Genomic DNA, 13,356 nt, shown 5'->3' on the forward strand with positions numbered 1-13,356 from the left:
CAGATAATCAAATTAAATTAATGTGAAAAATGAATCATCTCAGAACAAAAGACTTCTTACTTTAATATTTGTTTAATAAAGTTCCTGAGAACAAACAAAGGAGGGAACTGAGGTTTCATGTTTCAGATCTCTGTTTGGTTATACGAACCCGTGCAGACAGTAGGGTCTCCATCTTAGTTTAACATTTTTGTGTCGTCGAGTTGTTTGTAGAGCACTATATAGTGAGTGTTTATAAAAATATTGAAAAAAGTGAGAAATGCCGTCACACATTACCCAGAGCTCCATTTTATTTCCATTTTATGCTTCTTTATACTTCTACTCCACTACATTTCAAAGGTAAAATTTTACTCTAGTAGATCAATTTAAAATCTATCATCGATGAAATATATCTACATTTACTCAATTATTACTTTTTATTTTATGCTATTTTACTTTTACTTCTACTGTACATATTTTAGAAAAAGTGTAGTTTTTATTCCAATACATTTTTTTAAAGCTTTAGTTGTTAGTTCAGATTATGATTTTGCATATAAGTATATGAGTATTATACTTTAGTAAATATTTATACCTCAAAATGGCCTGCTAAATTAACGATATTTTTATAAACCAAACAATCAGTGAGTTAATGGAGAAACTAATCAGCACAGTAATCCATAATGAAAATAATCATTACTGAGCTGCAGCTCAACAAGTGCTGCAGTAAAATCCTGCTGATGAAGAATGATGATGAATAAATATAATAGTACAACAGCCACAGGGGACATTTTACTGCTTTTAATACTTTAAGTAGATTTTCCTGATTAAACTCATATACTTTTTACCAAAGTAAAATTTCCAATGCAGATTGAGTATTTTTCCACTGCGCTTAAGTAAAGGATCTAAATACATCCTCCACCACTGAACAGATGGTTACAGGTGAAATTCGGGGGGGAGTTTGAACACTAAAACCCTAATACATGAAAAATTATAATTCAACGCTAAAACTCTTATTAGACAATAACCGTGTTGTATGTAACTGTGTAAATCACGATCTGTTACTATTTAATTTTGTTAATTTTCATCAGTGCGGTGCCTATCACATCTGTCTGTGACAGATATCTCCTTCTCCGTGGGTGCCTGCAGCAACACTCGCAACTGCAACTTCTACTATCTTCATCTACACAAAAAAACAAAAAGGAGGATCGAGCACTCACGCTTTGTTTGTGACTATAATAACGCTGTTGTTTCCACGATAAGGGCTTTTTAATGTTTTATTTAGCTAATTTTCTAAAACAAACAGCACAGGTTCTTAACTCATAATCCCAGGTCACCCACAACATGCATCACAGTAGTCATTTTAATTAACTTTCTTGGCATTAATGTTGAGGTAAGCAATGTTGCCAAAGCAGAAATTCACATAAAATAAATATATTTAAATAATAAACAATAAAATGACATTTTTTAAACAAAAGAAAGAGAAAAAACTAAATAAATAAACTAAAAACAATATATATATCTATTAAAAACACCTCCACCGCACCCCTATGTCTTGCTTTCTGACAAGCAGTAGCAATTTTCCAAGGAACAGTTAATAAAATAATAATAATATGATAATATTATAGTAAGTTTATACAAACAACAACAATTACTTCATTTAATGTTAGTTAGTCTAGTCTGAGTTTCCTCTGGTTATCAGCTGGTGGCATTATGAGGAGATAAATGCTGCTGCAATGATTTGACATTTGCACATTTCTCGTAGTAAGTAGGGCAATTTCTGTGTGTCTGATAGATTTTTTTCTGTTATAAGGTTTTATATTTAGGACGTGAGGAGAGAAAAGTGCTGCAGAGGACCGTCCTCTTCTTCATCATCCCCGCGTCACGTGACCTCAACGTCGACGTCACCTTGCTGTCAGGGATTCTAAAGATGGCGACGAAAGGGACGATGCACCTCCACCGCATCTCTGCGTCTTTGGCCGTTTTTCTCGGTTTATTAAGCTTATTAAACACGGGGAATTGCGATGAACAGGTGCCGCTTATTCTGTGGACAAGCGAGGGGTGAGTAATGTTGAGTTTGGTTGTTTTTCTCCCTTAAAATATAGGCTGCTCCGCCGGTCAGTGGGTGTTTGACGCTCTTCTTCTCTGACGTTAGTAGCTTCGGTTAACGGTTAACGTTAGCTAACGTTAGCTCTGTGTTGGTTGGTGTTATTAAGATGTGAGTTAACCTCAATACTTCTCTGCGATGTTATGAATAAAATGCAGAATAGACTGCGGTTGAGTAATTAAATTAAGGAAGCGTAACATGAGAATTTCCTGTTATCCTAATGAATGTCAGGTGCCATCACCTGGACTCACGGGTAAGCAGTTATGATTGGTCGGTGACATTTTACTGCAGTGTGTTTATTTAAAATCACTAAATGTGTCCACATGACACCTGAAATTTACATTGGATAATTTGTGCTGTCATCCATTTCAACAGCGTTTGTATTTCCGTTGTGGTTTTTGTATTTTTGTTGTGGCTTTTGTGTCTTAGGCCTGAAACCTACGGGCCACCGTACATTTCCTCAAGCGCTGTGCCCAAGTACAATTTAAGGTTTTTGTCTTGTAATTTACATTTCAGAGGGAATTGTATTGTATTTTTTTCAGACTGGGATTTTATATACTAAACAAATATCCCCAGTGTGTGCCTCTCATGCATTACCATGGAGTCACACAGCTAAGCATCCAAGTTTACTGAAGGTATTTTCATCTGGATGGAAAAAATATCCTGTTTTCTGCACGATAAATCCCATTTTTGTGTTTCCTTCTCAAGATGTGTCTGTATTTCCTAACCAGGTAGCCAGAAATCATATTATGTCCCTGCTGTTTTTGTACAATGCAAGCATAAAGACTTGAAACGGAGAGAAACAGCTGGCCTGCCTCACTGCGCCTTGCCTAGTAACTTAATTATAAGTACAAATGCATTATCTGCTAAAGGAATTAAAATTATTATTTAGGCAGAAATGCTCCTGTTAGAGTTTTATAGTATTAATCATTTATTGTATTATTTGATATTATTAGTATTGTTCTGCAATTTATCATTGTGTTGCACATTCTAGGTACATGCTCCTATAGTAGTTAGTTTAATATTGAAGCACTAAATGTGTTAAATGTGTACACTAAACGTGTAAAAAAAGTCAAATTAAAATACTCAAGTATACAATAAGTACAGTAATTGTGTAAATGTACTTATATTTTACCACAGATAGCTGTTAAATAGATCTGTTGGAGTAAAAAGTTAAATTTTACCTTTTGTGGAGTAGAAGTATAAAGTAGCATAAAATGGAAATACACACATGTACTTACATTGCACCACTGGTAGTAGGAGGGAATATTTTAATGAATTTAGAATATAAAAACCTTGTTGTCTAAAACACCCATATCCAGTGGTGGAAAGTAACAAAGTACATTTAGCCCAGTGAGTTGAGTGTAATGGTTATACATGAGAGGCACAGACTGGAGCTAACAGAACACACATTGTTGTTCACTTTGTGTGTATTTTAGTCAGTGTTGGGAAGTAACTCTGTACATTTACTCAAGTAATGTATGCAAGTATAAATTTAAGGTTATTGTCTTTAAATTTATGTAAGTATTTCCATTTTATGCTACTTTATATTTTTTTCTCCGCTATATTCGGAGCTGATAAAACATATGATCATTTTATATAATATGATGCAGTGATACAATTTAACTGCCCAACAAAACAGAAAGTAAAGGAATCTATAAATAAAAAAATCACTCCTCTTTGAACAGCTACACATTAAAATTCTGCATAATGGATTATTTTGCTTATTCTACTTTAAGTAAGTTTAGCTGATAACACCTTGTACTCTTATCTAAGTGAGATCTTGAAGGCATGTCCTGGACATTTAGGGTTTTTACATTATTCTTTGGCTATATTTGCTTCAGTGTATGACCTGAACACTTCTTCTGCCACTGCTTTGAATCTCCACCAGGATCTCCCTACCAAGCCAGTCCCCTCCTACAGCCGGTCACATCGTCGAGCAGCAGCAGCTGGCCTCTTACCTGGAGAAAGCTGTGAACGTCGGCCCAAGAAATGTAGTGCTGTTCCTTCAGGACAAGGTACACACATTTTAAATGCTCTATTCTTATTGTTACATTACAGGTATACAGGATTTAAATGTTGGTAAATGTGGTTAAAACACTTCGTGTGCCACACAGTCAGGCTTCCTGTTACAGGTTAGATGGAACAAAATCTCATTCAGAAGGCTAGCTAGGCTTTTTTTGTGTGTGTAGAGGCATGCCAATTGTAATGCATGAACAATCCGTTAAGCTGCCCAAGGCTGCCAAATATCAGCGTCAGTCCTGAAAGTTACCAATTATTTTTTATTATTAATTAATCTGACATTTTTTAATGTATGAATGAATTATTTGGTCAAAAAATGTCAAATAAAAAAGTGAAAACAGACATTGCAGTTCAAAATTTATGCCCAATGCTATGTCTTAAAATAAATCCTTTGCTTTCAACACAATTTCATTTTATAGCAACTCAAACCTCAGAACGCCGCATTTGTAGAGCTGAAAGAAGCATTTTTTACATTCAGCATGCTAACGACGTCATTTAACTTCAAGTGTTCACTATAACAGTGAGATTTCTAATTTCTTTGTGTACATTTTGGGTAGAATTTTGTATTTGCGTTTTTGAGATCGTCTGTCCTTGTCTCGAAACCAGATGAGCATAGAAGACTTCACCATGTATGGAGGGGCTTTTGGAAACAAGCAGGACAGTGTTTTCCCCAACCTCGAGGTAAGAGTATTTGTTGATCAATGTGATGTTAATACACTCATCTGTATTTATCCCGTCGATGTTAGAAGTAACAAGACGGGAGCGTGTTTGGTTCACTTTTTATTAGGTTATTATGTAAATGTCACTGGTTGGTGTTTTGTCCCTCGTGTGCCACAGGGGGCCCTGATGTCCTCGTCCTCCTCTCTGGTATTACCTGCTGTGTCCTGGCCTGCCTCCAATGCAGTGATTGGCCAGCTCCAGGACCAATTAGAAACCTCTCCTCTGTACATGGACCCTGAGACACTAAGCCAGCTGAGACTCAACGCTTCCTCACCCGCCCTGCTGATTTTCAGGCTGCCGTACGGAATCGGGTACGTGCACTGGAGACACAGTCAGAGAGAGACAATTATAACTACTTCTATTACTGATTGTTACGCCAATAACATGGTTGAAACCACAACCAGCAGGCCTTTCTCAGCACAGAGAATGCAAACTTGGCAACACACAGACATGATATGTATCATTCTCTGTCGTCCGTCCAGAATAAACGTCCATAAATTCACATAGAAATCAGGAAAAAGATGCTTCAGAACTTCAGTATCAAAGTAATCCAATCATAGTTGTCTGTACATCTATGGGCTCATTGCAAACAAGACCAGGAGCTAAATATGAAAATTTGCCAAAATGTAAACAGATTTAGGTTTAAAAAATGAGTCTGGAAGAGAAAAGCAGTGCTGACATGTAGCTGACATTATTTGATAAGCTTTTACGGGGTCTTCTCTAGTTTTTTTCTGTTGTCATATTGTTTCGCAAATATGCATGTTGGTATTGGCGTGTTTCCATTTTTAAAGATAAGCAAAATATCTTTTCACTTACTCCATTTTCACACACAAAATAAAAAAAGTAGAAAGACCTGCAGCTCTTCTCACAGCTGATACTCTGAGATCCTTTTTAAAAAAACAAGGACGTTCCCTTTGGATGAGGTTTAAATCACAGGCTGACCAGCTCAACCTCCCCAAGAGAATTAAACCCAGATCGAATGGTGCTTTATTTTCTCGCTCTTTTCATTTTAATTGTGCAAATAATGTCTTTCACTTCCTTCCCCTTATTGTCAACATCTCATTGTTGCCTTGTCTGATTCTTGCAGAGCTGATCTGATGTCTGCAAAAGAGATTCTCAGTGGAAACGGTGAGTCTGCCATATAACCTGTCCAACCCCTCTGATGACTCTGAAGCCCAAAGCATAAGATTGACATAATTTTCTCTACTCATTTATTCAGTGTTTTGCATGTGATCATTGGCTGGGTAATGCCATGCCAACATATGAACAACTTGTTTTTCAGATGAGGTTATTGGTCAGGTGTTGAGCATCATGAAGACCCAGTCTGTCCCCTATACAGCCATTTACACAGCCCTGCGGCCCTCCAGGGTGAGTCTGTGTGTCAGTGTTATGTGTTTTGAGTGTTAATAAACAATGCATCGTTCTGCAGCCGTTTAATTCATATTTTCTGATCCAGTTGTCTCTTTTACAGGAGGCGGCATCTCTCTCTATGGAAGCGGGCCTGGGTGGAGGACGCTCCCTCCTGCAGGCCAGAGGTGGATATAAGGAGAGGGAGAGAGAAAGAGAGAGGCAGCGAAGGATCAAGGAGAAGGCTGGGCTCTACGCTCCAGTGGAGTTTAAGGTGGAATGACTCAGTTACATCTTTATTGCACATTTGATTCCTACTTGCTGTTGCTGATGAATCTGGAGATCCTATCAGCTTCTTATTGTAAATAATTCCATGAAAACACAAAAAACCTCTCAGTCATAGAGTTCCATAAACACCTTCCAGCTGCCCCAAATACTAGAGCACCACATATGGATTCATCTGCCACTGAAAATAGTCCCCAACAAATTCAGTATTTCTTCCAAACCGATGGGCTTGGAGCTGAGAGCCGTAGACAGGAAGTCGAAGTATTAAGAGATGCACATTGTAGTTTCTTGACCTCTCCCCTCTTCTCTTTGTACAGGAGGACGAAGAGACCTGTATCCTCCTGTGGGCAAAAAGTCTGACTGTGCGCATCCTTCGGAGTGGTCGCTGGGAAGACCATGACCTGACTCCGTCTACCTTTGGGGAAGGTGTCAGCCCGAAACTTCATGGCTCAAGCTGCGACAAAACCAAAGCGAGGTACTTCCAAAAGCGAAGCAGCTTCTTGAGAATAAATAAGCAGTGATTATGAGGCCGAAGCCTTTTCGTATTAGGTTTAACAGGTTCAGTGTGACGTGTCAACGGTGATTTATTAGATTTGTGCGTTTTCACATCTTGGGCATTTTGGCAAGCCGTTAGTAATAACGGTAAGAGCCTCAGAGGGAGTGAGTGTACTGGGAACAGCACTTTTATTTTGAAGTACCATTTCCTGCTTCCTTTTAAGTCGCTGGAACTTGAAAGTTAGATAATAAAGAAGATGTTATTTCACATTTATTTCATCACCATAACTGGTCTCATCATGCATATAGTGGCTTTTACAAATGAGTCTTGAATTTGTATAAAATGTTTTAAATGTCAAAATTGTTCTTTTTCCTGTTTCTCATGTAATTTTTGGTTCTTTGCAGGTTGGTTCTTAATTATGAGAATGTCCTCGGTCATCGCAGCTTCAAACTGATGTGAGTGCACAACACACTGTACATAAAACACACACATGAAATTCTATATCTGTGGTTCTGTTTAACTGGTAATTTAGTTTAAGCCTTCAACACTGATTCGGCAATGCTAACGGACTTGAATCAATGCATAGTAGAAAGTACCACCATCTCCTCTGCAGCCTTGACGTGTGTGTGTGTGTGTGTGTGTGTGTGTGTGTCCAGCTTTGCCATGAGCCAGCGTCACTACCAGGTGTCTGCACGCCGCTGGTTCACGCTAGACGCCGTGGAGCTGGAGTACGACGGGACCAAAGCCACATTTAACGGTAGCAGAAACATTTATGCCCCTGCTGAGTACTCGTACCGCTGTGAGTCCGTCACCAACTTCCGTTGGCCCCTGCTCATCCCACGCTCATCCAAAGATCCAGCCAATCAGTGGAAGGTCTCTTTTGAAGACTTTCAGGTAAGTCAGTGACCTTGAACCCTTTTTTAGTCTATATTTGTTTACATTTTGGTGAATTGAATACACTGTAGCTCTGCTTTAATCTTGACAAGCTGCAGAGCTGTAGTCTCTATTCATTAGTTACTAACTTGCACTGTACATGTCTAGCTAGACTGAGTCTTATTTTTTACCCTTTTCTCTCTATCTCGCCTGTCATTCACCGGTCTTGTGCAGAGTTTTGCGTTCATGCAGCTGTCGCAAAACTTGGCACAAGACCGGTCCCAATTCCTCGCGGGTCTATTTCAACAGCAACGACAATGACAACTCTGCACAACAACGGTGAAGTTAAGGCTCTGTCTCTATAGCAAGTTCTTCTTCTGCCACTATACACTCACACACTTACACCCTACGCCTGCACATGCACACTGATGCCCACTACCTTGAGGGTTAGGGTTAATATTCTGGATTTATTCATGCACTTTTATTAAAAGCTTTTTTTTCTTTTCTCATTTTTTTTATTTACAGCATTATATGTTGAAGTGTATAATGTAATAGGCAGTGTATTAAGTTATTGGGAGAAAACTGGTAATGCAATGTAAAATCAGACGTTAAACACCCGCCATATCGCCAAAATGGCATGATCCTCATTTGGTCCGAAGCTTCGACTGTGAGATCGATAGTCGAATCAGGCTCCGCCCATCGAAGCATCGACTATTCGGGGTCAGCCCTACCCCTTTCAGACCGTTTGACCGGCGCAGTTTTGCATGTAACACCGAAAGTAACTGAAACACTTGTGATCAGGCAGAAATCTCACCACAAATCCACACGCACGTTAACTTCAGCAGCTCACAGTCCCAAACAGAGCAGGCTGGCTTTAGTTTTTAGATGTTTATATTGCAAAACTCTACCAGCTACGTCACACTCGTCACAGCGAGAAATATCATCATCATAAATTAATCTTAATCTACGTCAAACCCTTAACTGATAGTGAAGGAAACCTAAAAAGTTGCTGGCGTTGATAAAGATGGTAGTGTGAGTCTCACTGAATCTAAAAGTATGTGTCTGTGTTCAGAATAAACTGTAATGATTGTGAATGCTCAAATTTTGGCAATCGGACACTAAGAGTTTTAAAGTACCTTAATCACCTCCAGGAGTTGTGTCTCAGCCACTGCTGCAGCTGCAGCCCGGGTTGATAAACGGTCAGCAGCAAAACTGCAACTTAACTTCCTGCTGTTTTCAGAACACTATCATACTTTGCCTCACGTCTCTCCTGTGTCACTCCCAGTCAAACCAAAACTTGTACATTTCTGTTTGTGTGCAGATTAAACAAAGCAGACACACCAAGTTAATCAGTAGCTTTAAAGGTGCTGGAAGGAATATTTTTTGAATTCCAGAGAGCCAGTCTATCTGTGTCCGCTCCCCCTGCTTTCAGTCTTAATGCTAAGCTAGGCTAATACACTCCCAGCTCAAGCTCCACAGGTGTAGTACAGATGAAACTGGTATCAATCATTTTAAGTCTCCTAGACAAAGAAGTAACTGTAGCTGCACACAGACATGTTTTACATTTATTAATTTAAGTGTCTTGCTCAGGGACAGTGGGAATCAAACACAGGTCTCTCACACCAAAGGCATGTGTCTTTATCCACTACTCGATCGTCACGCCTTTTTTGTTTCTGCGAACAAAGTAATAACCCTCACCTCGTTTTGAACTTTCCCTCCACAGATCCAGGGCTTTAACGTGACCGGCAGTGAGTTCTCGTATGCCAGCGACTGTGCAGGCTTCTTCTCTCCTGGTATCTGGATGGGTCTGATAACCAGTCTTTTGATGGTCCTCGTGCTCACCTACGGCCTGCACATGATCATGCAGCTCCACACTATGGACCGTTTTGATGACCCCAAGGGCCCGGCCATCTCTGTGCCCCAAACGGAGTAACGCACACCTGCAGTCTTCATTTTCCATCATTCCTCCTTTCTGTCCCTCCGGTGCTTCTTACTGCTTCCATTCCCACCCTTTACATTCCTCCCTGTTCATCTGTAGTTGGGCGTTATACAGACTAATTAGTGGTGTTGTCAGAATAAGGGTTTATTTCATCACTGCATGTGTCAGTTTGTAAACCACTTCCTCAGACTGAAGAATCTAGTTTTCAGGCAGCTCCAGTTTGTTGTTTGCTACCCTGAAACTCTCTTCTAACCTGAAATATTTGTCTGCGGCACAAAGATTTTTCACTATTTTCCCAAGTTGCGACTTTGTTTCCAAACAAAGACGGAAGCAGGAAATGACAAGCGCCTTTGCTCAATAAGGCTATAACCAAAATTTCTTAACAACAATGTATGAAATGAATCTCTTGTAGTGATGAGCCTACAGCTCACCTTGTTTATCTGACCGGCTGCAGCTTAACTGTTCCGGTTCACTGACGCTCTCAAAGCATCATCAGAGACGAAGCTGTACAAAGCCACCGTACACGACCTGCTGAGAGGCAAACAGACACAGTTGGAGACCAACTGGTGAACATAGTGGAGCAGCTAAAGAGCCTGGTAATTCCCTCAGGAGGACTCACATTCAAGCACAACTCCAAATGAATGATCATGTTGCTCTGTAACTGTTAACATAAAGTTGAACATAAAAGGTGATTCATGTGTTCACAGCTGCTGTTTCTGCTGCCCCCAAGTGGCCCAAAAAGGGAGGATTTAGTTTACACACTATGAACCAAAATTATAATATATCTTAATTTGTCCATATTTATTTGACTTTCTATTTATACTTTCACACAAAATAATGCATTATGTTTTTGGATGCAAAGACATGAAATTTCCAACTACCTGTATAGGAAACAGAGTCTTGAGAAAAGGGTTAAAACTCTTGTTGTGCAGCAGATGGTTGGAAGGACTCTAGATTTACATTCAGAACAGTGGGAAGTGTTGCTAGCACACAATCCGGGGCTAGTTTTTAGGCTGTCGCGGATTAATGTTCCCTGTGAAAGGGATACAACTGTACATAAAGGGACAAATATAATTTACAAATTATAAAATGCTATTTATTTGTGACATTGTGTTTTGCGTGCGTTTACAATTGTGTTTGTGTGGGTAGACAAGTGAAATGTAGCTGTGGAATAAAGGGATCACATGCCCACTGTTAACTCCTGTATTCTTGATCAAAGAGCAAAGGGACATTTGGATGAACAAGCTGGCGATTCAGATCATCTCAATGCAGCAACATGAAAAAGGACCACTAAAATATACACCATTGAAAGTCAGATAGTTGTGAGTGAATAATCTCCATGGTTATTCAATTTTTCATTTCTGAATAGTTTTCCTGTGATTATTAACATGAAGTATTTATTTTTCAAGCTTTCTCAACTGATGTGCACTGAAATTTGCTCAATGTGAAATCTTTGTTTATTTTGGTTCTGATGATTTGTAGTGAATATAAGTGATTTAAGGTCCTGAATGAGGTCCTGTGTCGTGCTGCTGATGTGATCCCAATAAAGACATCTGTGAAGATTGAGGTTTCATATTTTTAATAATTGATTAATTGGAGCTTTATTTTCAGAATCTATGCAGACAAACTTTGCACGGGTCTTTGATTTTTTTTTTTAAGAGTATTTAATTCATGACTAAACTGTTTATACAAGTGAGCTGTTTTTCCCTTGTGAAACCATTTCATGTTTTCAGCATCTCAAATGTTACGATTTGCTGCTCTTCCTTTTCATGATTAATATAAATTTATAGTTACTAAAGTCAAGATTTGGGCTTTTAGTTGCACACAATTGAGAAAATAAGATGAATCTGTAAGGAAAGTTAGTTGCAATTTTATACAATAGTTCAAAGAGCTCCAGCTCAACATCTGTAAAATCCTGCTTTTATAGTATTGAGTCAAAAAAATTAAGTGGGACATTTTACTGCACCAAGTACTTAATTAGGTACATTTTGCTGATTATAGTTAGATTTTACGCAACATTTTCAGTGCTGACTTGAACCAAATAGTATTGGCTTAGTTGAGTATTTTTAACAGCATTGTGAGTACGTTTAAGTAAAGAATACTCATCTTCCACCATTGATTCTGTGATGTGAAATGATAATCTCAGATTGAGATATTTAGGCTAGCTAGGCTCATTAATTTGACAGGGACGATACATGTAGGTATTGTTACACTAAAATAAAATGCAGAGCTGCAAGCTTGTCCTGATTGTTCTGATTAATATAAAAGTGTATACTAAACCCATGTTTTTTTAAAATCGGGTCAAAGCTTATAGAAGTTCAATACAAAACTGTCAGGGGCCCTTTAACAAAATGTTACATTATATACACAGTCTGTCATTTCCCTACATTAAGTTACAAGTGTATTAAAGCCTAGTTTTTAATGTAGGTTACCAGAGCTGTGTAAATCTTGTTTTAAAGATTTCTAATATAGCTTGCTAGGTCTGTAGATCATAAGATACTTTGTCCTTTGACATGAGTCTTAAAATATTGGCGTCATGTCAAAGGGGGGGGGGGCTTTTCCTTTAACACAATTGCAGCCACCCCCCAAAAGCAGCTATGGCACTGAACTATACCATTTGATATTTCAATGTAATGAACCAGAACACAAGGTGAGGCAAGGAAAAATTTTATTTGTGTATTGCAATAAGTTACTTGATCAAAAGGATTATATTTTGTTGTTCATTTCCCAGGCTCTGCAAAACAAAGAAAAACTGACTTTAGACAGCTGAATTAAGTTTGAGAGCCTCTCCCCTCCCGGAGACTCACCTATGTTGGCGTGGTACTGGACTCCTCTCTCAGGAGAGGGTGGATGCTCTGATGCAGCTGCTCCACCAAGTAATCCCACGAGCGGCGGTGGCAGCTCTGTCGGTCATGAGGCTCCGTCCTCACGTGGTGGTTCCCCTGGGCCTTCTCCACATGAGGAGGCTGCAGCGCTGGTTCATCCGCCTGCGTGTCGACCCGGTGAGAGAGACAGCGCCGCATCTGTTCCCCTGTCTGCAAGAACCCCTGAAGTAATTGTGTCCTGTGTGGCATCTAATTCCGAGTGCAGAAAAATTAATCAGAATGCAGGAATTAGTGTTTAATGCTCAAACACTAAAGATTTCTTAAAATCGCATCTCAGTCTCGAATCTACAGACTTTCATCTATTTGCAATTCAAGTAGCGCAACAATGCTTTAAGTGGTTTCCCCAAATTCAGCAGAAAATGCAACTTCTGACTCCTCTAGTCTCAAAAGTCAAGCATTTTTAGTACTTGCCGTTATGACCTGCTGCAAACGAGATTCTGGCAGAGTTCCTGAGGAATCCGGGCCCATTGCTCATGAGCAATGGCCTCCAGTTCAGTAATATTCTGGAGTTTGCCTGCTTCAACTCCCAGAGATTTGAGGTTCAAGTCAGTCGGCCGATACAAGCTAGTTGCATTTCAAACAGCAGAGACAGATCTTTGCTTTTAACACCACGTCAAGTTAAAAATTATTGCAACACAAATAAGAAATATTAGCTCTGGGACTGAACTATACCATTTGATCATTTATTGTAATGAACCAGAACACAAGG

General features: G+C 39.1%; 1 protein-coding gene across 2 annotated transcripts; it reads left to right on the plus strand.

Annotated features, from left to right (window-relative positions):
- Positions 1–1,845: 1,845 nt before the first annotated feature.
- Positions 1,846–11,324, plus strand: atp6ap1a (ATPase H+ transporting accessory protein 1a). Of its 2 annotated transcripts, none has more exons than XM_046057223.1 (11): positions 1,846–2,034; positions 3,972–4,098; positions 4,709–4,783; positions 4,940–5,133; positions 5,910–5,950; positions 6,105–6,190; positions 6,279–6,443; positions 6,772–6,929; positions 7,355–7,405; positions 7,607–7,844; positions 9,547–11,324. In XM_046057223.1, the coding sequence occupies exons 1-11, from the start codon at positions 1,904–1,906 to the stop codon at positions 9,754–9,756; spliced, it is 1,476 nt and encodes a 491-aa protein (XP_045913179.1). In that variant the 5' UTR covers positions 1,846–1,903; the 3' UTR covers positions 9,757–11,324. The 2 variants fall into 2 exon arrangements, with proteins under 2 accessions (XP_045913179.1, XP_045913180.1); XM_046057224.1 differs by having other exon boundaries at positions 6,294–6,443.
- Positions 11,325–13,356: the final 2,032 nt, after the last annotated feature.

This window comes from Micropterus dolomieu, linkage group LG08 (assembly GCF_021292245.1).
Source record: "Micropterus dolomieu isolate WLL.071019.BEF.003 ecotype Adirondacks linkage group LG08, ASM2129224v1, whole genome shotgun sequence".
NCBI classification, from domain to species: domain Eukaryota; kingdom Metazoa; phylum Chordata; class Actinopteri; order Centrarchiformes; family Centrarchidae; genus Micropterus; species Micropterus dolomieu.